Source organism: Salvelinus fontinalis, chromosome 12 (assembly GCF_029448725.1).
Source record: "Salvelinus fontinalis isolate EN_2023a chromosome 12, ASM2944872v1, whole genome shotgun sequence".
In the NCBI taxonomy this organism is placed as follows: Eukaryota; Metazoa; Chordata; class Actinopteri; order Salmoniformes; family Salmonidae; genus Salvelinus; species Salvelinus fontinalis.
The window spans coordinates 12006589-12033655 of NC_074676.1; the positions used below are offsets into that span (position 1 = coordinate 12006589).

At 43.5% G+C, this 27067-nt stretch overlaps 1 protein-coding gene across 1 annotated transcript in view; it reads right to left on the reverse strand.

Moving 5' to 3' along the window:
- The window catches only part of LOC129866810 (chromatin remodeling regulator CECR2), a 67561-nt gene that overhangs the window by 27048 nt on the left and 13446 nt on the right, over window positions 1–27067 (reverse strand). Inside the window, exons 2-7 of the mRNA XM_055939723.1 lie at window positions 6361–6455; window positions 4643–4826; window positions 4267–4394; window positions 3770–3850; window positions 3552–3610; window positions 3069–3229 (exon numbers count right to left, since the gene is read on the reverse strand). Of these exons, the coding sequence (XP_055795698.1) occupies window positions 3069–3229; window positions 3552–3610; window positions 3770–3850; window positions 4267–4394; window positions 4643–4826; window positions 6361–6455 (708 nt within the window). The remainder of the gene's footprint in view (window positions 1–3068; window positions 3230–3551; window positions 3611–3769; window positions 3851–4266; window positions 4395–4642; window positions 4827–6360; window positions 6456–27067) is intronic.

A 27067-nucleotide genomic window follows, 5' to 3' on the forward strand; every position in this document is an offset into this window, starting at 1 on the left:
CAGGAAGCATAGGAACTGAGAAGTGGTCTGTGGTCACCACCTGCAGAATCACTCCTGTTTTGGGGGGTGTCTTGCTAATTGCCTATAATTTCCACCTTTTGTCTATTCCATTTGCACAACAGCATGTGAAATTTACTGTCAATCAGTGTTGCTTCCTAAGTGGACAGTTTGATTTCACAGAAGTGTGATTGACTTGGAGTTACATTGTGTTGTTTAAGTGTTCCCTTTATTTCTTTGAGCAGTGTATATCAGGGAATGCAGTCCAAAGGTATGGTTGTTTCTAGGAGCTTGGGGGTAATGGAGTCTGATACGTTGGAAGTTATGGGAAACAAGATGGCCGCCTGCCTCCTGGGCTGCACCACCTCCTCTGCCTTTAGTTTCTGTTGTGTTATTTGTTATGTTTTATATTCTTTATTGAGGACAAATGTAGTTACTATGACTGATATGGTTCTGTCACCTAGTTACCTTAAGATGAATGCACTAAGGGGGAAAAAGTGTCTGTTAAATGACTCAAATGTAAATACTCAAATGTCAGGACGGGCCCTGTGAACACCACCAAGAGGCCCTTTCCCCCCGCTGTAGAGTTTTGCCTGCCAGCAGCATGGGGACGTGTTAGATAGCTGCCTTGCTCTTCCTCCACTGGGCCAGTGGTGGCCACCACCAGAGGGGCTGTCAAAGTGCTGAATGTGCTACAGCTCCCATCCCCCAGTCTTGTCTCTCTGCACCGGCGTGTCCGTGGGCTCCTCTACCCTGCCTCTGCTCTGTGCATTACCCACAGCACTTAATCGTACACAGGAGATGGACTGCCTCTGGTGTCGCCACTTAAGAAGTCGACAATCCTGCAGCGCAGCAGGTCGTCAATCAAGTGGCTCCATCCCGCCTCAAGGTGAGTGCCTGCCTCCCGTCAGCGCCCCGCGAAATGGCTGTGACAGCCAGGGCTATGGACGCGAGCTGGAGGACTCCATGGCTGTGTGCGCACTCACACACAATAATGCAGCGAATGCGCACACACAGAAATCCCAGATGTCTGCTCTGTACTGCCAGAGCCTGCATCCAATGGGAATGTTCAGCAGCTTGAGAACTGTGAATATGTCCAGATAGATAACAGCCAGGCAGGCCGTGAAGGACAGATCACCATCGGATGACCATTAGAGAATGACCCCATGCCGACAGAATGGCCAAAAACCTTTTGACTGTCATAGTCCACAAGGACAGGCAGGCTGTGTTGGGTTTCTATAGCTTCTATCGGACCCGATCACAGGGATGGCTAACGCGAAAGGTCCCGTTGATCACTACAAAATTACGTAAATCTGCATTCAGCTTGTGTTAATGCATAATAAGGCTTGTGTCTACGTGCCTGGACATGCACTTAATAAGCAAGCTAGCTAGCTAAGCAGATCGCTATGAGACCTGTTGGCAAAGATTACGATAACTAACTCTTTCATCTGTGGTGTTAGCTCGGTATCTAAACATGGTGCTAAGATATCAGATAAGAGCTAATGGCCAACGTAGCTAGCTAACATTAGCTGGTTATCATTTTTCGGCAACAAGCCAGCTGCTGATCTGACCAGCCACAATCGTATCTGTAAATTGACAATTGATAGTTGGAGTAGATGATTGCCGTAACAGGGAAAGTGTTTAAAAATGCCTAATTAAAGGGTTGGCAATAGGTTTAGCTCCCTAAGAGTCTTTCTTCATGTTATGGACCAAGATAGCTATAGATCAGCTATAGCTATAGATCAGTGTTTTTTCACTTTTCAAACTATGGGCAGATTGGAGTCATTCACACAAAACATGAATAGTTTCATATTTTTTCTCTACCCTTGCTCTGCTTGTTAGATAATATGCACATTTATGGCTTTGTAGAACATGTAATTGCCATTGAGCTAGTTCTCATAGTAGCAAGTAAATGATATGAGCGATAAAGAGATATGCGAGATGTGAAAAAGAGCGGCGTTAAAACCTCGCTCTATCCAATTGTAGCAGTAGGATCAAGTTACAACCCGCCCATTTCTTGACAGATAGCTGAACGAGCCAATTGAGTTGTTCAGAGATGTGTCCCATCATGAGAAGTGACAATAATTACTAGTTTCATAAGCATCCGTGATCACAAATCATTATATTGGACCCATTGACATGGAATAGATGTTATTTTCTATTCTCAAACTTACAGCAGTGCATATATGATGCCCTTCTATACAGGCATGACATGCTGGAGTAAAGAGTCTATGCGAATATTGTTGATCAGTAGGATAATAAGTCCCACATGAAAGGCAAACAGATTGTCACGTGTAGCACCATAGACTCCACTGATCAGCCAAAACAATATCAATAACTCAATGCACACACTCCTATTGAATATGCATTCACCTATATTGCAAGTAGGCCTATGCATCTTAAACTTACCCAGTTTATTAAGAGATTTACCACTCAAATACAATTATTACCATTATGTTATGTAGTTTGGTAAAAACAAAGTCAAATATATCGTTTTATTTAAAAAATGCTTGCTTTAATGACGTTATCATAATTTTCTTTTTTAATCGACCTAAAATTATCATCCATCGGCTTCCTTGGTATCAGCCCTAAAAAAATAATCCACATTGGTCCTTCTCTACTGTCTAGCTATGTATACTCAAAAGATAAATGAGTATGCAATGTATTAAAAAGGGCAGAGTTTGAACAGTTAAAACAGTGTCAACAATCTCCGAGGCGACTCATTCCGCAGAAGAAAAACCATGCGACAAATCAGCACTTCCAGCCTCGCCCGTCACTCCAGCAAAAGCTGCACACAGGGCCACATATTAGAGAGACTGGACAGTCCGGCTTTGGGCCCGGGGCTCAGATGGGTTTAGAAGCTAGTGTTCCGGGCAAGCAGAGACCAGTCTGCCTCCACACACCTGCAGCCGCGCCACACAGCCTCCATTTCCCAATTCCTCCTGGAAGCAGCCATTTGAGACGCTATGCCCTTACAGAGCACATCAGCTGACTGAGTCAGTGTCTGAATGAAGATTGATGGCTTGAGAAGGGGAGGGGGAGGGAGGAGACTAAGAAGAGAGCTGACTGACCTTGTGCTCGATCATGCTGCTGATCTCAGGGAGGAAGTTCTGGCTGATGATGCGGTAGAGGTGGCGGTCCTGGGGAGACGTTTTGTCTCTGATGCTCTCGGCCAGACTGGCCCACTGCTCCTCCGTGTCACACACCAAGGACCAGGCACCGCGCTCCCGGTCTGGACGGACGGACAGACAACATCATGGCCAACATACTCCGGACTCTGACATTGCTCATTCTGATATTGTTCATTCTGAGGGGGAGGGGATTTTGTGTGTATGGTCATTGTATTACTAGATATGACTGCACTGTTGGAGCTAGAAAAATAAGCATTTCGCTGCACCTGTGATACCATATGGAAATCTATGTACACGACCAATAAACTTTGATTCGATTCATTTTTTTTAATTTTTTTAAACAAGTCTCAATCGTCTACATCAATATCAGGAGTTGGAGTCGACCTAGATAGATGTTTCTGATAGCTCTGCCTTTTTTCTCACCTGTGCATGAGTGTAGACCTTCCAGTCCATTCTCCTTCTTCACTTCGCTCTCCACCTCACTGAAAAAAACAACAGGCCAGCCCATTCAGTATTTACCATCCACTCCAAAGCATTGCATGAACAAGGTCTGGGGAATAAAGGTGGTGAACGTCTCTGGAGACGTTTGAGAGTGGAGAGAACGCGAGACCACTAAGGACAGAGTTTGCTGCTGGTCTCACCTTAGCTGGATCTCCTCCACTTTCTTCTTTGGTGGTCTTCCCCTTTTCCTCTTCTCTGTTGGTTTGATCTCAGGGGCTTCACTACAGGGACAACAGAGTGAAAAACAAATATCCGCCCACACTTTAAATTACACAGGCCTTTTACCAGGGTAGCTATTACTGGAGTGACCCATATGATTAACCTCTAACAGGCTAGTAGGTACATAGTAATTACTATGTTGGTGCTCAATTTGTCCTTCGTTAGAAAACAGAATTAGCAGTAGGAAGTGCTACTGTTTACATATCTCATAGCCTTACAGAAACCATAGAGCATATATACACAGTAACACATAATATAACGCAGACACAACAATACACTGAGTATCAGAGAATCGATACAAAAATGACTGGTTATATACCAGCATAGCGTTCACATTCTGTGACCTCTATCTGTGAATTACAGGCAAGCAAAACCATCCAACGTCCACAGCTGATGCCCGATGGTGCAACCCACTTACCCGAGCTGCTCCGCTTTCCTCTTGACCGGCTCCTCTTTGTACATGCGGGTACCATAGAAGTACCAGTAGAGGGCACCGCTCCCATCTTGCCCCAGCGGCTCCACACGCAGGCTGTCCGCATCCAGGCCCTGGGATCAAACATTGCATGGATTAATGATGCATATTACAGTTCCACTTAATTCACTACGTCAGGTTAGACAGCACTTTTAAGTCAGTCACCATCAACCGCATCCCAATAAAAATCACCAAAACTACAGGTACCAAAACATGAGTGTTTCCCCAGTTTTGCCCATTTACCCATGCTAACTCTGAAACAGACATAATAAAGGGAGTTTAAAACAGGTGCAGGCTCCGGTACAAGGTGTGTGTGTAGCACCTTGAGCAGGTCGAAGACGTCTGCGGCGTCCAGGCGGTAGTCACACAGCCTGTGCAGGAGCTCCACCTGTGTGCGCGGGGTCAACTCCTCAAAGGGCCCCTGGCGCAGGGGGTTGGGCTTCCCCTCCTCCAGCTCCCAGCGGTAGTTGATGATGTCGTCCAGATAACTGCTGAACGCCTGGGGACTAAGAGGGGCGGGACAGTGATTAGTCCCATATGCTAGTATGACAATACAGTAGTGAGAAGGGGTGGGTAATAGAAAATCAGAGAGATCTACTGCAATGAATTTGCTTGGTGGACTATTCAAGGGTTCCCATACAAAAAATGTGGGAATTTAGGCCTAGGTTAATTGTTTCTAACCTCTTCATGTCACAACCTCATTCATCTCTTCAACTAGAAGTCATTCATTCTCAAACGCCTACTGTGTCAAAAGGTCAAAAGTAACATGTGCTTCGTATTGATACCAATCAACACAACAAAAGAAAAGCTGATTGGGAGATAGGGCGATTGCTGTTATTTTTGTCGAGCTACTACATAGCCCTTTAAAGAGTCCTTGGGATCCGACAATATGGCGCACCGCTATTCATTCACTTGCAAATGCTTGTCCTTACAGTGTGCTTTGTAAAGCAAGCGCATATAACCTCTCAATTTCAACAGGCTGTCTATTGTGAAAGAGACAGTCAAGAAATAATTCAAGCTGCCATACCGTAGTGGTTCTGGAGAGAAAAGGAGGGGAAAAAGACAGCAATATCTTTGCACTTGAGTGGGTTTGTTTCATTGTTCTTTTGGATGCTGGTAAATAAATGTTGGTTCCGGGTCAGATCTGTCTGATTAATCTGGAACCCTTCAGTTCCTGCTCAGACGAACAGAAACAAGGGCTCAGGGCAGGGGTGAGTGCCGATGCAACAACAGAAAAGAAAGGAGGAGAAAAACTGGAGGAGAAAAGAAATGGCTTATCTTGAAAGAGCAGTTTGCACTTTCACACAGCTGCAGGCCCCCCACTATCCCATCTCTCCCCTTCTCCTCCTCTGCCAACACCCCCGCCCCCCTCCCCAGCTCCGCCGGAGCGTTTAACACGTGCGGATGAAAAGGGCAGCTCTTTGAAAGGCCAGAGCCACCCCCGGGATGCCAGCGGCTGTCTTGTCCAATAAGGCAGGTTGTCCTGTTACTGCATGCCTGGGTGTGGAAACTATCAGCCTTAACCTCCCTCATCCCTCCCGAGTCACAGGCTGATAGGTGCCTACCCCAGTGGTGCTGATGGAGCAAGAGCAGGAGAGGAGGAGGTAGCGGTGGTGGGTGGGGGCCCCTTCAGGGCTGGAACATTTATTTCACCTTCCTTTGCTCTTCCCACTCCCTCTCGCTCACATTTAGTCATCAAGGAACTGCCCCCCCTCCTCCCAGGGAAAAATCCACCTAACCCCAGTTTCCTTTGTGAGAAGCCTCACTCAGTTGCAAAGGCTGATTTCAACACAAGCTGTGCACACTGATGTGCTCACTACTAAACAGGGTTTGTGACTCAAACTTCCCGTTTCAGGCCCATACGGCCCTGGATGTTGTCAACAAGACTGGTCTGTTAGAAAGAAGGTAAAGAGATGTGCTGCTGTGTGCTGGCGAGCTAAGAAGTTAGACCTAGTTCTGAGGCTCTCTAGAAAGAAAAAATATGAATATTGAACTCCCATATAAATAAAGAATGTAGGAAACCTGGGGGGCACTACTTACGTGATGTCTGTGCGCTGGTAGCATCCTTGCAGCAGTGAGACGAGGAGGTCAGCCAGAAAGTCTGTGTCCTGCTTCTGTAGCGCCTCTTCCAGCTCCTACCACACAGAGAGAGAGAGAGACACAGCCAAGAGGTCAAACTTTGAGTTATATGGAGATCCACTTTTTAAAGGCACATGAAAATCTGTTTTAAAGTCGGCATATAACATTTAATGGTTGGTATTAGTCACAGGTCGGTGCAGTTAAAAAAAAGCATTAAGATTCCAGAGTGATACGGATGCCCTGGAGTAAAACCATAGGTGGTGATGGGAATTTAGGGCTTCCAAGACATAGTTTGACATTTTCAAAGAAACAGGAGCTCTTGTAGCAAAACTTGGTTGAAGTGTGGATATTGGAACTAGTAACTTATATTGTAAGAGCCATAGGGGACCAGAATACCAGACAGTATTCTAACGCTTTTGAGTCTAACACTCTTGATCATGACAAACAACCATATAGAACGTGTGTATGAGGTAGGCTGTGCGTAGGGGACCTGTTTGAGTTGCTGTGGGAGGGATTAGTAGACATGTTCTCAGAGGAGTCCTTTCTGCCAGCGGTTGGAGCCGAGGTTCAAGTTCAACCCTGACCCCTCTCCTGCCTGGCATTGTGTGGCCGCCGTTTAGGGCTTATGAAGCGGCAGTAACCGGGAGAGCAAACTCTAAAGGCCCTCAAAGAGCCAAGGAGAGACGGCAGCAGGAGACTAAGGCCACCGCTACAGACCCGCGCCCCCCCTCCTCCGCTGACCAACCAGGCCACAGCACCCCACACCATTACCCAGCATGCTTTTCTCTCACCCCGGGATACCCAAAGGCCCTCGGCTACAGAGCAGAGGCGGGGGAGAGACAAGGGAGGCTGAGAGGGCAAAAAATGCTAATGAAAAGTGCTCCATCAACCAACTGTCCATTTCACTTAACCCCTCCCCCGTTTCCCAAGATGCAAAGCGACTCTTCAGCATTGGCCCTTCCTCTTTAAAAAGGAATCTGCCTGCAGCCGACTGCTAGCTAAAGAACTCACTTCCAAATTCTCTGCATAAAACACATCACCCCTCCACCTCCCCAAAGAAAAAGCATGTTGACAGTCCATAATAAACTCAAGGGCAAGGAGGCCCATTTCATTGTGTAGCCTAAAGATTGCTGCCCCTCTAGAGAAACGGTGAGTGCCGGGTCACTGGGGGTCAGTCTCCACACCTCCCGGCTGTGGAGAGGCACAGAAGACAGGAGTCAACAGTCAGCAGGATGAAAAATGGAGGGAGGGAGGGGTTGAAAAACAGGATAAGATGGATGCATCTGCTTTGGGGTTAAAACTCCTCAGACAGCTACTCAGGACTGGTTGGTGCTTATCTCCAAGTCCTTTTATTCAAAACAGAGTTCATTAAGCTTCTTGAGCACATTTTAATGGCAAAACATTTTATTGATCAATCTGCTTACAGTGGCAAATTAGAAAGATTTTAAAGGATCTACAGAATAGTTCAATATGAAGAGCCTGGGAGGGGGAGATCACAACCCTGGGAGGGCCTGGGACTAATCTACAATAACATGGTTAGCTCCTGGGAGTAGGGCTGTGGGGGTCATTCAATTTTGTCAGCCGGTGATTGTTAAGCAAATATTTGCCCGTCTCAGGGTAATTGACTGTTAATTAACATAAACACGTTTAGCATCTCCTGGCGTTCACGCATAGCCTACAAGCCACTGATGCAGACCTTTGGATTCAGATGTTTTAAAAATGTAGATTTTCCATTTAATATAGCCTACACCATCACAATAAATCCATTAGTTATTTGACAGGTCTAAAGAAACATTATATGACGAAAATGTAGTTTATTTCAGAATAGCACACAGTAGTCCTTATGTTAGGCCCCGATATGGCTATGCCTTACGGCTGTGGGCTACACTGGTTCATTTAGCAGACAAGATTTGCTTAGTATTCAATGGCACTTGCACATGTGCATCAACCGCCTAATCAAAAAGGCACCTCTCTAGCCTCAGTGCCATTTCGGTCATAGAACATGGGGCTCTTTCAACAACTACGCTCACAGTGTTATGATAGCACATGTACAGTATGTGTACATGTACAATAACAAAAACTTGTGTGTAGCAGCGGGTGTGTACAGGCTTGTGAACAAAAGTGTGTGCCCATGTCTCAGGAGACCAGGAAGTGCCAGGGAGAGTGACATTATCTCAGTGTCCTCCTGTCGACAAGGGGGAGACCAGAACCAACTGTCCTCCATGATGACCCTTACAGTAAGTTTGTAGGGTCTTCCCCCATTTCAGTATGTAGGGGTTATCATGGAGGACTCTTGATTCTGATCTGGTCTCCCCCTTCCTGTCAACAGGAGGACATTGAGATCCTGTGTCACGCTTCCTGGCACTTCCTGGTCCCCTGACAGCCAGCCCCTGGGCCGGAGAGGGCCCATCAATCAGGGGCAGGCTGCACTTTGATCACACTTCAAACAAGGGGCCGGCTGGGAGAGCCGGGGCCCAGTCCAGTGGAGCAGCCCTGGATTAACACCACCCGACTCCACCTTTGAAGTGCCACTCGGCAGCTCAGAATGCAAAGGATTGAAATTAATGTGGTGTGTGCACAGCATGGTGGAGATCCCTCTGTGAGCTCACCGTAAAAAATAAAAAGCACACACACAAGGCTTGATTAAGGGCCGTGAGGGACACTCACTGCAGCGCTCATGCAAGGAGCTCACACTGGTCCCCGCAAACAAAGTGAGGACACGCCTCGCTCGCCGATGATCTGTGCATGGACTCCATGTGCATGTGCATGGTATCCATGATATCCATGGTCTAAGACAAAGATATGCCCATCTCCATCTTTGTCCAAATCACAGAGGGTGCATGGTATCCATGGTCTAAGACAAAGATATGCCCATCTCCATCCATGGTCTAAGACAAAGATATGCCCATCTCCATCTTTGTCCAAATCACAGAGGGTTGACAGACTTATCACGAGGCACCAGACAGTAGGCTGGTAAACACTCAAGTGAGTCAAATGCTTGAAGGATGATTGGAGGGTGAGTCAATGTTAAGTCAAAGGTGTGTTACATCCTCTAAAGCACTAAACCCCCTCAGGCCTGTCAGTGGCTCTGCTGTAGCTTGCTAAACTGAGGGTAGGGTAGTGTAGCTGGCCTGGCTCACTGTCAGAGCAGGAGAGTGCAAATGAGAGTGAGGAGTAATGCGAGTGTGCTCGTGTGCTCGTGTCAGGGTGGCGCTGGACATTTGACAGGAAGCATTTCAAAATTTGACATTTCACCCTACGCATTAGGTGTGTAACCTGATTATGTCGTCCACCCACGGCATAATTCATCTTACCAGAACATGCCACTTACCGAATTCCGATGCGCATCATGATTTCAGAAAAATTGTCCAAATGTTCTTGCTCAGCCAACAGCAAAATCACTAGCCTATGTCAATCTACTGTCTCCCATAGAAAAGTTGACCTATTCTACTGTTCAGCTTGTCGTTGTGTGTGGAAAATAAAATAGCTTATTCCAAACAAACTCTGGGACAGATCCCAAATGTATACAACCAGTACATCAAAATAACTTTAAAAAGCATTGAGAATGATGCAACAGATCAGAACCTTAAAAAACAGTGGTCACCAACCGGTTGATCACAATCTATCTTCAAGGCATTCCTAGTCGATCACCAAACATTTCTGTAGAAAAGCCAATGATAAGACTTCCGCTCCATTAGAATGTGTGTTGTGCTGTTGGCGGTGGGTGTACTGGATTCAGAAGCCATGCGCACCAGGTAGGCAAATGTTGTTCCCATTGTGAACCATTTAATTTGTCTGAAAAAGACAAACGCTGCCTACCTAGAGGCCGGGAGATTTGTGGCAAAATCGAGTTGCGCTGGTCAAATCGGATAGCTCAAATCCCAGTGCATACAGATTCCATGACCTAGCCACAGCAAAGTTTGATAGTCTACTTTAGATTTCATAACTTTTAAAACCATGACCAGAGATACTGTCAAAGAACACAGCAAAGCGCTGCTGTTTTTATGAGTGAGTTTAACTCTACATCCCTCCGCTGAGACTAATGCCTGGGAAAATGTTTTTTGAATGGTCAAACTTTCTAGAGCTCCGACCTTCCAAACTAAAGATCACTGACGTCATGATTTGACCTAGTTCCCCCCCCCCCCCCCCCCGAGTTCCCAATTGTCTTGGAAGCGCCACCAGTCCAGTAAAATAAAAAAGCAAATTATTTCACATTTATGCTCAGCTGTGCCTCAACTGCTACACCGAGTGACCTACTTTGTTATCAAAGCTCGAGATTTGAAATATATGGTCTGAAGAACAATATTGGCAGGCATATAGCCAATACGCTGTGATAACCTATTAAGCCTTCTGCACAAATCTTATCCCTACATAACTGTTTTTATTAGGTTAATGTTACATTGTAAGTCACATAAAAAATACAAATCTGAGCGGTAGACTTTGGTTGCTTTTTGATTGTGAAAGTGATCTTGACTCAGAAAATGTTGTGACTCTGGCTTAAAATGTTGCAAAAAAAATTACTTCACATTCTAGCTGCACAGCAACGCGCACACAGCAGGCTACACGTGAATGTTCATTCCATAATGCAATTAGCGAGAAAACACTAGGCTTGGGCGGATTGTCATACCGACCTTGTGCCATACCAGGATATTCGGTTATACCGGCACTGAACATAAGGGGCGCTATTGTAATCCGACAGTTAGCAATGCTAAAGAGTACATGTAAAATCAAAGAGAATTATAACTAAATGCTAATGACAAAAACAGACAGTAAGCCTCTTGATCCAGAGCATTTAGCACATTTTAGACAGTTAACTTAATAGTTATAAGATATCTAGCCGGCAAACATTTATCTGTGAATTCCATACTGCAACTACACTGAACAAAAATATAAAACACAATTTAAAAGATTTTACTGAGTTAAAATTCATATAAGGAAAACAGTCAATTGAAATAAATTCATCAGGCCCTAATCTATGGATTTCACATGACTGGGAACACCAATATGCATGTTGGTCACAGATAACTTTTTTTTAAACTTTAGAAACTTAGGGGCATGGATCAGAAAAAGTCAGTAACTGGTGTGACCACCCTTTTCCTCACGCAGCACAACACATTTGTCGCATAACGTTGATCAAGCTGTTGATTGTGGCTTGTGGAATGTTGTCCCCATCTTCTTCAATGGTTGTGCGCAGTTGCTAGATATTGGCTGGAACTGGAACACTGTCGTACACGTCGATCCAGAGCATCCCAAACATGCTCAACGGGTGACATGTCTGGTGAGTGTGCAGGCCATGGAAGAACGGACATTTTCAGCTTCCAGGAATTGTGTACAGATCTTTGTGACATGGTGCCATTCATTATAATGCTGAAACATTAGGTAATGGTGTTAGCTGAATGGCATGACAATGGGCCTCAAGATCTCGTCACAGTATCTGTGCAAATTACCATCGATAAAACAATTGTGTTCATTTTCTGTAGCTTATACCTGCCCTTACCATACCACCACCATTGGGCACTCTATTCACAATATTGACATCAGCAAACCCACCCACACAACGTAATCTGATCGTTACAGTTGAAACTGGGATTCATCCGTGAAGAGCAAACTTCTCCAGTTTCTCCAGTGCCAATCGAAGGTGAGCATTTGTCCACTGATTTTGGTTACAACGCCGAACTGCACTCAGGTCAAGACCAGGATGAGGACAACGAGCATGCAGACGAGCTTCCTTGAGACAGTTTATGCAGAAATTCTGTTGTGCAAACCCACAGTTTCATCAGCTGTCCGGGTGGCTGGTCTCAGGTCCTGCTCTGGTGGTTACAAGTGGTCTGCGGTTGTGAATCCAGTTGGACGTACTGCCAAATTCTCTAAAAACGACATTGGAGGCAGCTTATGGTAGAGCAATGAACATTCAATTCTCTGACAATGGCTCTGGTGGACATTCCTGCAGTCAGCATGCCAATTGCACACTTCCTCAAAACTTGAGACATCTGTGGCATTGCGTTCTGTGACAAAACTGCACATTTTAGGAGTGGCCTTTTATTGTCCCCAGCACAAGGTGCACCTGTCAAAATCGGTCACAGACATATTTAGTAGATGTTATTGCAGGTGTAGCGAAATGCTTGTGTTCCTAGCTCAAACAGTGCAGTAGTATCTAACAATTCACAACAATACACACAAATCTAAAAGTAAAAGAATGGAATTAAGAATGTAATGATCATCCTGTTTAATCAGCTTCTTGATATGCCACACCTGTCTGGTGGAAGGATTGTACTGGCAAAGGAGAAATGCTCATTATTAACAGGGATGTTAACAAATATGTGCATAAAATTGAGGGAAATAAGCTTGTGCTTAAGGAACATTATCTCATCTCATGAAACATGGGACCAACACGTTACATGCTGTGTTTATATTTTTGTTCAGTGTAGATTAGAGTTCGACCGATTAATCGGCATGGCTGATTAATTAGGGCCGATTTCAAGTTACCATAACAATCAGTAATCTGCATTTTGGATGCCGATTACATTGCAATCCACGAGGAAACTGCGTGGTAGGCTGACCACCCGTTATGCGAGTGCAGCGACAAAAGGACCTTGTGGCTGCAAGGAGCCAAGGTAAGTTGCTAGCTAGCATTAAACTTATCTTATAAAAAACAAATCTTCACAATCACTAGTTAACCTAGTAATATCATCAACCATGTGTAGTTAACTAGCTTGTCCTGTGTTGCACATAAATTAACAGGCACCGCATTGATTATCATCGAATCGCAGCCTACTTCAACTTCGCCAAACAGGTGAGGTTTTCACAAAAGCGCATTGCCGAAAAAAAGCACAATCTTTGCACAAACATCAATGCCTTTCTTAAAATCAATACAGAGAAGTATATATTTTAAGCCTGCATATTTAATTAAAATAAATGCATGTTAGCAGGCAATATTAACTAGGGAAATTGTGTCACTTCTCTTGCGTTCAGTATACGCAGAGTCAGGGTATATGCAACAGTTTGGGCCGCCTGGCTCGTTCCTGTTTCCTAATTATGACATAACATTGAAGGTTGTGCAATGTAACAGCAATATTTAGACTTAGGATTGCCGCCCGTTCGATAAAATACGGAACGGTTCCGTATTTCACTGAAAGAATAAAAATGTTGTTTTCGAAATGATAGTTAACTGGATTTGACAATATTAATAACCAAAGGCTTGTATTTGTGTTTATTAGATTATAATTAACTATGACTTGACATTTGATAGAGCAGTCTGAGCGGTGGTAGGCAGCAGCAGGCTCATAAGCATTAATTCAAACAGCACTTTAGTGCGTTTGCCAGCAGCTCTTAGCAATGCTTGAAGCACAGCGCTGTTTATGGACTTCAAGCCTATCAACTCCCGAGATTAGGCTGGCAATACTAAAGTGCCTATAAGAACATCCAATAGTCAAAGATATATGAAATACAAATGGTAGAGAGAGAAATAGTCGGCGAGTCATAATTCCTATAATAACCACAACCTAAAACTTCTTAACTGGGTATATTGAGCGACCAGCTGTAATATGTTCTCATGTTCTGAGCAAGGAACTTAAACGTTAGCTTTTTTTACATGGCACATATTGCACTTTAACTTTTTTCTCCAACACTATTTTTGCATTATTCAAACCAAATTGAGCATGTTTCATTATTTATTTGAGACTAAATAGATTTTATTTATGTATTATATTAAGTTAACCTGTTGAGGATGGGGGCGCTGTTGTCACTATTTATGCTAATCGTGTAATTTTTGAAACGGCTTCCCACAAAATTCTTGATCGTACAATATGCATATTATTATTATTGGATAGAAAACAGTCTATAGTTTCTATAGGAGTTGAAATTTTGTCTCTAAGTGGAACAGAACCCATTCTACAGCAATTTCCCTGACATGGAGTCAGATTTCAGAAATGTTGGCCCCTGATCTGGAGTCAGTTAAAAGGCCGCAGTTATTGCTATGAGTATACGGACACTGCTTACGTCTTCCCCTGGATGCCTTTACGTGATGACGATTTGAATGGGGTCGATTGCGCGTTCACAGGCACTACAAATTAAAAAACCCTGTAGCTAGGAACTCTTTTCTTGCTGCGTAATGCGCCTGGAGGACATCGACCCGCACTTGTTCCAAGCATTAGTGGAGGGAGTAATATTACTCTGGTCATGTTTCTACTCCTTATGGGAGTTAAAAACATCATAAGGTAGTTAATTTAAAGCGTTTTATAGCAATTTATATCCGTCTAGTGCGATTTTGGGACATTTATTTCTGAAACGCTGTGAATTGCTGGGCACGCTTCCAGTTCATCCCGAACGCAGTTGGCATTTCCACATGGCAAGAGGACAGCTTTCCACCAAAAGACGATTAGACCCAAGAAAGGATCCTTTGCCCAAGATACTGATGGAAGAACAGCTCAAAGTAGGACATTTTTATTATGATAAATCGTGTTTCTGTCGAAAAATGTTAGTGGCTTAGGACGCCATGTTCTTTGACGTAGCTTCGCTTGGCGCAAACTGTATTGAAAAGTAAGGATAATTTAAAAAATGTAATTCCGCGATTGTATTAAGAATTAAATTGTCTATCAATCCCTGTCCACCCTATATTTTTTAGTCACGTTTATGAGTATTTATGTATAAGAGTAGATCACTGTCTAATATGGCGCACGGACATTTTCTCACCAGCTGGGCTACATTTCACATTGTCTAACCATGATTTTGGTGGCTAAATATAAAATTTTTCGATCAAACTCTATATGGATTGTGTAATATGATGTTACAGGAGTGTCATCTGAAGAATTCTGAGAAGGTTAGTGAAAAAATTAATATATTTTTGGCGATGTTGACGTTATCGCTCACTTTGGCTAGAATCAATGCTGGGCTGCTATGTGCTATGCTAATATAACGATTTATTGTGTTTTCGCTGTAAGACACTTAGATCTGAAAAAAATCTGAAAATCTAAATCTGAAATATTGTCTGTATTCACAGGATCTGTGTCTTTCGATTAGTGTATGCTGTGTATTTTTACGAAATGTTTGATGATTAGTAAGTAGGTAAACACGTTGCTCTATGTAGTTATTCTAGTCCATTTGTGACGGTGGGTGCAATTGTAACCTATGCCATCTACCTGAAATATGCACTTTTTTCTAACAAAACCTATCCCATACCATAAATATGTTATCAGACTGTCATCTGATGAGTTTTTTTCTTGGTTAGGGGCTATAAATATCTTAGTTTAGCCGAATTGGTGATGGCTACTGGTGTTGGTGGACAAATAAAAGATGGTGGATTATGCTAATGTGTTTTTAGGTAATAGATGTACATCTTTACATATTGTGTCTTCCCTGTAAAACATTTTAAAAATCGGACATGTTGGCTGGATTCACAAGATCTGTGTCTTTCATTAGCTGTATTGGACTTTAATGTGTGAAAGTTAAATATAAAAAAAAAAAAAAAAAAATTGAATTTCGCGGCACTGGTTTTTCAGTGGGGGTGGGGGGGGAGTGCCGCTAGCGGCACCCTCATCCTAGACAGGTTAAAATACGTGTGTATTGTTCATTCAGTATTGTTGCAATTGTCATTATTACAAATATATATAAAATAAATTATAAATCGGACGATAAACCTCTTGGGTAGGGGGCAGTATTTTCATGTCCAGATGAAAAGCGTGTCCCAAGGTAATATGCCCGTTACTCAGGCCCAGAAGCTAGGATATGCATATAATTGGTAGATTTGGATAGAAAACTCTAAAGCTTCTAAAATGATATGGCAGGCAAAACCCCGAGGACAAACCCCCCCCCCAAAAAAATGTCAGCCTTCCACTGTTTCCAATGGCTTTCATGTTTATTATGAGGTGAAGTCCTCCCAGATTGCAGTTCCTAGCGCTTCCACTAGATGTCAAGTCTTTAGAGTTTCAGGCTGGTTTTTGGACAAATAAGCTAGAAGTTGTAGTTTTTCTAAGTGGTTCCCATTTTGGCTGTAGCGTTTCCATGCACATGGGCGAAAGCACGTTCTTTGTTATTTATCTCCGGTAATGAACATACTATTCCCGTCTTAAATTTTATAGTTTATTTACGTATCAGGGTACCTGAGGTTTGATTATAAACGTTGTTTGGATAAGTCTATAGGTAATGTTTGGGATTCATTTTGTATGCATTTTGTAGGGAAACCAGTGGATTATAGCTAAACTGAGTTTTTATGGATATAAAGGACTTTATCAAACAAAAGGACCATTTGTGATGTAACTGGGACCTTTTGGAGTGCCATCTGAAGATCTTCAAAGGTAAGGCATTTATTATATCACTATTTCTGACTTCCGTGTCGCACCTGCCTGGTTGAAACATGTTTTTCATGTTTTTGTATGCGGGGTGCTGTCCTCAGATAACCTCATGGTGTGCTTTCACCGTAAAGCCTTTCTGAAATCTGACAGCGGTTGGATGAACAAGTTAAGCTTTATTTTGATGTATAATACTTGTTTTTTCATGAATGTTAAATATTTATATTTCTGTAATTTGTAATTCGCGCTCTGCAATTTCACCGGATGTTGGCCAAGTGGGAGGCTAACGTCCCACCTGCCCATAAGAAGTTCATCGGTATCGGCCTTTTTTGGTCCTCCAATCAAATCGGTATCCGCGTTGAAAAAAATAGCATAAGTCGGTCGACCTCTAGTGTAGATCACCTGGCGGCACAAGACAACAGTGAGTGACTAAAAAGGCTTGTAAACAAACACCATGTGACTGGGGACTACAGGTAAGTTTCCGAATTAAAAATTGTTAAAGGTGAAATGAACACAAGCATCTTTATCTCCTAACATATTGCACAAGTTGACTGCAGGTATTTACTTAAGTAGCTACAAATAAACATGTATACTTAAAAAAAAGAAATGCAAAGAAAGTTAACAGTATCCAAATGCCCCGATATAGGGTATACCACCCAAGCCTAGAAAACACAATTGTCAAAAGCGCACTGCACATGCGAGCAGTTTCAGTTGCTAATATGACTAAGATTGGGACTTTGGCTCTTGGACAATGACAAAAGGTTGATTTGAAAACCAGTAGAACATGTGAAATAGGCTACTGGTTTCAATTACCTATGGAAGTCTTGATTAAATAATTGCCTCCACTTTTATAATAAGTGGATTTTGTCTCGGCTACTTTGAAGCAAGATAAGAAATGCCTCATAATATGAAGTAAAACGTTAAGGTTTCACACAATTAAGTATACGTTTTCAAAAAGGAATTATGCTTTCAGCTCACATTGCAAAGTGGTGTGATGCGCTGAAGCCTGCTTACCATTGCCTAAGCACTTGAATGGTGAATGGGAAGCGTGCTTCAATTACCATTTGAGAAATAAAAACAGTAAACTTTTTTAAAATAACTGCCATCAAAACTGTTAACACGCGATTACATTTTGAATTGTTGCGCTGATTGGGCTTATAAAAATCACATTACACTCCAGCAGCAACAGGAGCTGTAGCAGCACCTCACGCCGTCTGACCAGACTTTCAGCTCAAACTAGGCTCTGTATTTGCATGATGTGCACATGTGATAAGACTCATAAGGACTAACGAAGATGCACACACCAATTTAATTCAACAGGGATAACGATTCCACGGGAGCCAAACCAATCCAAATTAAGCATGCATCGGTCACCGATTGAAATGTTATGAATTACCGGTTCCACTAATGTTTTTTACTCATCGTTTCATTCCCAAAAATAGCTCTCATTTTGTGACTGAAATGAGTCCTCTACTTCGGTTCAGTAGCTTAGACATTTTATGCATGTAACTGCGTATGACTGTTAGATAACTAAGCGCACAGTGCTGGAGGCACAGCTGCCCACGCCAGCGAGACCTAGGCCTGTTCTAATAAACCATTCATACAGCTTCATTCAGATGTTTGTAAAATGGCTTACAGAATGTCAAATCATGGGCTTTATCAGTTGAGTGAGAACCAATGTAATTTGCAGGGTAATAGTTACCAAATGTACTGTAGAAAAGTTTTTTTTATCTGAGTCGTGTAGCCTACCGGATCAAACACAAAATGCTCACTGGGGGTTTTCAATCATTCAGATTTAATTTTGGATTGTTCACCTTAAGAAATAGTTTTGGTAGTTTTGCTTTAAAAACAGTCAGTGTATTTGGTCATTTTTCATTGAACAGGGTAATTTGCATTTATTCATAGGTGAGAGCAGGAGAAGCTCTCTGTAAAATTACAAAGCATTCTGTTTTGAGACCGGTTAAAATCCAAAGGTGCATTTAAAAAAAAACAATTTTGGGGGGGGTGGATCAGCTTAATATTGCGGAAAGAATGTTGCTTCCAATGTAATTGTCTGCATCATTTCCAATCCCCCATATTTTTTGGGGTAAATATATATATCCATTCACGTATACATACATATACACATATATACATACACATACCTACATAGACATACATACTTTTTTTAAAGAGTATACCTTTATTATTATTTCCCTGCAAACCCTACCACCGATCCCCCAATTGCAGTAAACTGATAAACATTTCTGTTCTGTACCTTCAATTTATACATACAGTGGCCTGCTGGAGGTCATTTTGCAGGGCTCTGGCAGTGCACCTCCTTGCACTAAGGCGGAGGTAGCGGTCCTGCTGCTGGGTTGTTGCCCTCCTACGGCCTCCTCCATGTCTCCTGATGTACTGGCCTGTCTACTGGCAGCGCCTGCATGCTCTGGACACTACGCTGACAGACACAGCAAACCTTTTTGCCACAGTTCGCATTGATGTGCCATCCTGAATGAGCTGCACTACCTGAGCCACTTGTGTGGGTTGTAGACTCCGTCTCATGCTACCACTAGAGTGAGAGCACCGCCAGCATTCAAAAGTGACCAAAACATCAGCCAGGAAGCATAGGAACTGAGAAGTGGTCTGTGGTCACCACCTGCAGAATCACTCCTGTTTTGGGGGGTGTCTTGCTAATTGCCTATAATTTCCACCTTTTGTCTATTCCATTTGCACAACAGCATGTGAAATTTATTGTCAATCAGTGTTGCTTCCTAAGTGGACAGTTTGATTTCACAGAAGTGTGATTGACTTGGAGTTACATTGTGTTGTTTAAGTGTTCCCTTTATTTTTTTGAGCAGTGTATTTTGTGAAGTGCACCAGTCCCTCCTGTAGCAAAGCACCCCCACAACATGATGCTGCCACCACCGTGCTTCACGGTTGGGATAGTGTTCTTCGGCTTGCAAGCCTCCCCCTTTTTCCTCCAAACATAACGATGGTCATTATGGCCAAACAGCTCTATTTTTGTTTCCTCAGACCAGAGGACATTTCTCCAAAAAGTACGATATTTGTCCCCATGTGCAGTTGCAAACCGTTGTCTGGCTTTTTTATGGCGGTTTTCGAGCAGTGGCTTCTTCTTTGCTGCATGGCCTTTCAGGTTATGTTGATATAGGACTCGTTTTACTGTGGATATAGACACTTTTGTACCCATTTTCTCCAGCATCTTCACAAGGTCCTTTGCTGTTGTTCTGGGATTTATTTGCACTTTTCGCACCAAAGTACGTTCATCTCTAGGAGACAGAACGCGTCTCCTTCCTGAGAGGTATAACGGCTGCGTGGTCCCATGGTGTTTATACTTGCATACTATTGTTTGTACAGAACGTGGTACCTTCAGGCGTTTGGAAATTTCTCCCAATGATGAAGCAGACTTGTGGAGGTCTACAATTATTTTTCTGAGGTCTTGGCTGATTTTTTGGGATTTTCCCATGATGTCAAACAAAGAGACACCGAGTTTGAAGGTAGGCCTTGAAATACATCCACAGGTACACCTCCAATTGACTCAAATTGTCATTTAGCCTATGAGAAGCTTCTAAAGCCATGACAATGTTCTGGAATTTTCCAAGCTGTTTAAACGCACAGTAAACTTAGTGTATGTAAACTTCTGACCCACTGGAATTGTGATACAGTAAATTATACGTGAAATAATCTGTCTGTAAACAATTGTTGGAAAAATTACTTGTGTCATGCACAAAGTTGACGTCTTAACCGACTTGCCAAAACCACAAGTTTCTTGTTAACAAACTGTAGAGTGGTTGAAAAACAAGTTAATGACTCCAACCTAAATGTATGTAAACTTCCGACTTCAACTGTATATAAAATATAAATATTGACACAGTACTAGCTCAAAACAATTTTATTCGGCAAAAATAACAAGTTAATCAGTGGGTGATTTGTGGGATGGTAGATGCTCAGTCTGCGCCATGGCTCCGCTCAGGTGCACACACACAGTTTAGAGAAGTCATCCCAGCTCAGAGAGGCACAGCTCTTGAGCTCCCATTAGCAGCAGATTTTACATATATAAATGGAAAATGTCCATGCAAAACATTTTAGCGCATCGAATAGCATCGAACTGTAATGGATCACTTCTTTCCCCTAATCAAACCAAATCGCTTCAAAGTAAATCGTATCGTTCCTGTACTGTATCGCAGCCCATGTTTCTAGATGCACATTCCCACAAATTAACCTATAGACCGATAGGTATGACCACTCAAATGTATTTCCATCAATGAAAAGGCTAAAAAGCATTATTTTGTAATAGGATTTTTTTTCTCCTGGACAGCTATTTCTCAGGGGTCACTTGCAGATTCACACCTGGACTACAGGGTCAGAGGTTGGCGTCCAGCATTCTGACTCACAGCAGAGTAACTCCAGGCTCTGCCATGAGCAAATCAGCAGCATAATATATGCCATTTAGCAGACACTTTTATCCAAAGCACATGTGACAAACTTATTCCACGGAGGGCCGAGTATCTAAAGGTTTTCGCTCCTCCCTTGTACTTCATTGATGAAGGTCACTAATTAGTAAGGAACTCCCCTCACCTGGTTGTCTAGGACTTAATTGAAAGAAGAAGAAAAAAACTGCACACACAAGGCCCTCCATGGAATGAATTTGACACCCCTGATCCAAAGCGACTTACAGTCATGGGTGCATAGAACTGTCATAACGTGTAACACAAGACATATTTCCTGTCAACGATGGGCTAACCCCACCACAAGCCTCTTGGTCAGAGAGAAAAACACCCACATGCTTCACAAACATTTGCTGATTGTGTAAACATGGCCTCTGTGGTGGGTTAACACAGCAGGTTGGCTGGAAGTGAGCACAAAGGGCCCAGAGCTCCTCGCTCCACAGGCCGGCAGATACCCCAGGTAGAGCCAGGGAAGCCTGGGGTCAAAGACCACTGCCCATTTAGAGAGCCCCCCTCCCTCCTCCTGGGGATGGTCATCTGCCATATGACCAAACTACAGAGAAAACAGGATACGTGCTCAGTCAGTCACAAGCCTGATCCTCTCATCAACAGAAAAGTCTGAGGAGCATGGTAGGTGCATTTTAAGATTTTAAAAAAAGTCGCACCCAGTTCTCCCAATCATTGCTCGTGTCCCAACGACAATGTGTGGCCTAATCCATATCTGTGAAGGAGAGAAAGCCTGGCGTGATAAGCCCTGCCGCTGAGGCTGTATCTGGCGGCCCCAGAGCTCTAGCAGACCCAGAGAGGCCGAGGTATCAAGGCTGGCCTCTCTGAAGAGCCTCACACCAGACGCTTTCCATGCCAGTGCCGTTTACAGCTCCAGGAGGAGTTCAAGCAGGCAGTTAGACGAGGGGGTTGGGGGAGGGGAGGCCTATCTGTGTTGTGTGAAAGCTCTTATCTTCTCACTTACCTCCCCCCACTCTCCTCCAGGAGCCATCAACTGACAACACTCAACCCTCCCCTCCCACACGACACGCAGCAAAGCACACACCATAACACAGGAAGACGCCCTCACATCCTCAGGATGTGCCATGCATTCGTTCTGGAGAGCATCGAGAGAAGTCAGTTGCATACCTGACCTTGAGAAGATAGATAAATAAGATGGATGCCTTGCCTGCATACCACCTATCCCGGATGCATAATGAGTTCGTTGGAACTTGTGATGGGTCCGCCCATCTCGCACTTACTGCTGCAAGCTGTGAAGCCCCGGAGCAAAGTTGCCACATTTAACATTATGCCCTCTGTGCTACCTGGTTATGGTCTCCATCTGGCCCATGAAAACAATGACTGGACTTAACAAAACTGTTTACATGTGAATTCTCTTCTACTACTACTTTACCATATAACACATAGGGGCAATTGTACTTTTTCACCTACAATGGGTATTATTCTACACACTGGCTATTATTTTAATGCGCTCTGCCCCCAAATAAGACCACATTTGTTGGTCCCGACCAATTCCGAACCTATCATAGACATCTGTGTTTCACAAGTTTGGACAGAGAGCAGTACAGCAGGTTTCAGTACAGCAAAGTAGAGTATAGTTCAGTTCATTATAGTGTACTCTATTCTACTTTTCTTTACTGTGATGTACTGTCAAAACTTGTGAAGCCAACTGTGGTTTGTAACTACTATGAATTCCCATTGTGGCCAACTCGATTGCAAAAATTCCATTACAGATTTTTCGGAAATTCCGTTATCTATTTGGCAACGGAATTGTGTTTTAATCACTTAATTCAAAAAGATTGATATCAGTGAAAACACTAACAAACTGACAGAAGTAACAACTTAAAGGTAGACATACGAACTTTCATTATCCTCCCTCATGAGGGAGAGGAATTACAAAATTACATAAAGGAGGCAACGTTTCTTAAACTTACAGAAGGCAGAAACATTTATCCAGTGTTTATCCAAGTGTTGATATTAGTTGGCAGGGTTATTTATGCATTTCTAATACCTTTTTAATGACTTTCTGGTAGATGTTGTCTAAGACTCCTTTTCCAGCTGCTTGACCAGAAATCAAAGCCTTTACTTATTCCAAATTTGTAGGATGGAGAAAAATTGAAAAATGGATATGCCTTTTCTTAAAAATATGGTCTCTTATCTTTCATTTGACACCAGATTTGACATGCTATAAACTTCACATGTTGGTGCTCATGGGTCCTTTTACACGGAAATGACCATAGGTAAACCAGAGGCATACACACTTAGCAAATTGCTGATTCCCATCGATCAAGTAGGGGCTCCAGCTGATTTTCATTGCAGTCAATGGTCAGGGCCAGTTGTGACAGGTGGCTGGGCAGATCTTTCCTGGGCTGTGCTCACTGCCGTGCAGACAGCAGAGCCCCCTGGGTGTGGATCATTAAGCACAGGAGATGGGAGGCCAGCATCAGAACGCTCATTCCTACACAACCACACGGGTAAACACGGTAACTTATTATGGCTGCAGGGGCAGTATTGAGTAGCTTGGAAGAAAGGTGCACAGAGGTGCCCAGAGTAAACAGCCTGTTCCTCAGTCATAGTTGCTAATATATGCATATTATTATTAGTATTGGATAGAAAACACTCTGAATGATGTCTGAGTATAACAGAACTCATATGGCAGGCAAAAACCTGAGGACAAATCCAAACAGGAAGTGGAAATTCTGAGGCTGGTAGATTTTCAACCAAGCTCCCATTGAAATCACAGCGAGATATGGATGAGTTTTCACTTCCTACAGCTTCCACTAGATGTCAACAGTCTGTAGAACTTTGTCTGATGACTCTACTGTGAAGGGGGGCCGGATGAGAGGAGAATTAGTCAGGTCTGCCATGAGGTGACCATTCTTTGACCATGCGCATTCACATGAGGGAGCTCCGTTCAATCGCTCATCTGAAGTCAATGTAATTCTCCGGTTGGAACGTTATCCAGATTTATGTTAAAAAAAACATTCTAAAGATTGATTCAATACAACGTTTGACATGTTTCTACGGACTGTTACGGAACTTTTGGACATTGTCAGGTTTTAGTGCACGCACTTCCCAGACTTTGGATTTGTATACCAAACACGCAACAAAAAAACCCATTTTGGACATAAATTATGATTTCTTGTGGGAGTCCTGGGAGTGCATTCCGACAAAGATCAGCAAAGTGAAGATTTATAATGCTTTTTTGAGTTTTGTTGACTGCATAATTTGGGCGGGTAACTGTATGGCTTGCTTTTGTGGCTGAACGCTGTTTTCAGATTATTGAATATTGTGTTTTGCGTAAAGCTTTATGAAATCTGACACAGCGGTTGCATTAAGAACAAGTGTATCTTTAATTCTATGTAAAACATGCAACTTGAGTTAATGATGAGTATTTCTGTTATTTGACGTGGCTCTTCGCAATTTCTCTGGATATTTGAAGCATTTCTGAGCATGGCGCCAATGTAAACGAGGATTTTGGATATAAATATGAACTTTACCGAACAAAACATATATGTATTGTGTAATATGAAGTCCTATGAGTGTCATCTGATGAAGATCAAAAGGTTAGTGATTCATTTTATCTATATTTCTGCTTTTTGTGACTCCTGTCTTTGGCTGGAAAAAAGGCTGAATTTTTCTGTGACTTGGTGGTGACCTAACAATCGTTTGTGGTGCTTTCGCTGAAAAGCCTATTTGAAATTGGACACTTTGGTGAGATTAACAACAAGATTACCTTTAAAATGGTATGAGATACATGTATGTTTGAGGAATTTAAATTATGAGATTTCTGTTTGAATTTGGCGCCCTGCACTTTCACTGGCTGTTGTCATATCATCCCATTAAGGGGATTGCAGCCATAAGAAGTTAACCCCCCCCCCCCCAGAACTGGAGTTTCCTGCTTTACGCCAACCACCTATGGTCTCATTTCCCACATTGTATACCGACACACACTCACAGGGCCCATTAACATTTAGAAAAAAGAAAAAAAAATTCTGACCAATGTGGTTGGAGGAGGCAGGAGGGAGGGAGCATTGGGCCAGAGAAAACACCACGAGGCAGATGGGAGAACAGAGGTGGGACTAAAATTGCAGCAACATGAGAACAGCAGCAGTGAGACAGGGGAAACGGCAACAAGTGAGACAACGGAACAGTGAAGTGAGACAGGAACTAGGGAGGAGCAATAGGTGAAACTAAAAAAACAGCATAACTTTCAGGGAACATCATGTAGCCTACTAAAGACAAGGAAACATTGACTTAAAACAAATCAGAGAAACACATGCTTGACAGAACCATTTAGAACACTCTTTGTTTAAGGTCGTTCTGACTACAGACTCAAGCCTGTACCAATCTATACCACCTTAAACCCTCCTCCCTTAGCCCTAGTCCCACACGTCTTCCCCAATCTACACCTTCCTCACACACAAACAGCAAACCCCCTCTCCCAGTCTGAGGCGGTGGGGAGATTCCCGCTGGTTAATGCACTCACCCCCACCGACACACACTCTACCCTCTTCCCTGTTGTCTTGAGGGAAGAACAGCACTGCCCCCCTGTCCGAAAGATTTCCCACCCCACTCTTACCTGCTCAATGTGTGATCTTGCATCACACTGTATTGAGCGTGGCACACAAACACACGGCTGCCAGGCACACTAAATACATATTAGTTAGGCTTAGTTGTTGCTGGCTTTCAAGGAATCCCCCTAGACAAGACCTGATTCAGAGAAGCTCATAAGTAACGTACCTTCTACCATGTTCGATCTTCTCTACAAGCCAACAACAAGAGCAGCCCTTGAGAGCAGAGCAGCGAGGGTAGAGGCTGCCCCAGACTGGAGACAGAGAGGGAGCCATGGGGAGCAGCAACAATGGAGCTGGTTGAAACAAACCCCAGTGTACGTGACCCTCACCCCCCATCTCCTGATGTGAAACCATCTCATGCATGTACTGCTCCTCTCACTTGTCAATCACAGCTGGGGGAGGGAAGCTGGCTCTTACAATATGCCTGGGCATGGTTGTTAGAGAGACATGCACTCTAAAGGACTAAGAATGTGTGTATGAGTGCCTGTGTATTAATGAAGGATCCATATCCTTGAGGGATTACAGCAGGGTGTGAAAAGGATTGCGCTTTGAGTTACCCTGTGTGAGGGTTGCAGGTGTGGCACATTCAGAGGATGAGTCGGAGTGGGATGTGTTGGGAGGCTGGGTGGTGTGAAGCGCAGAGCTACGAGAGAACTCTGGATGTATTCAGCTGAGACGGTACGATAAAACACACGGATGATGAAATGCTCATTATTGTTGTATGGCTGACAAAAGAGCTGAGCAGGCCAGGGTTAAAAAAGGTAAAGCTATGACCGCTGATCTTTTTCAAGACGCAGCGTTATGCTGGCTGCAACATGGCCAGCTGACCCATTCCTTATTGATAGCGCAGATCCCACAACCAACACTCACTTCCTCCCAAAAACCACAGAAGCTCCACTGAGGACCCCCCCACCCTCACATCAAAGCCCTTAATTCAACCCAGACTCCAGCAGCACGCTTTAAGTGACTGTTATCTCCGATTTATAATCCACACACTGCAAATCAGCGGATACCAGAGGGCACCGTCTAAACTTGGGGGACGTCACAAACTCTATAGATCTTTCACTCTAATCCATTTGCTTTTAGACAAGAGGCCTTGCTCACTCAGCTCCCCGCTCTAATAGGACTAAATCTTCCTTTCCAATCAGGCACAGGCCTAGGAAGAATAGAAGCCCCCACCCAGTCAAGACAGGCTGCAGCAGCACCCAGTCAGCAGCACCTCCACCCTCCAGAGGGAAGGCAAAGAAAGAGCCACCATCTGGGGTTTAGTCATGGTGATGCCAGGGCTGGAGCCGCTCCGCTCTGGTGGCTAGATGAATAAAAGGCTATTTAGCACTGGCACACTGAACAT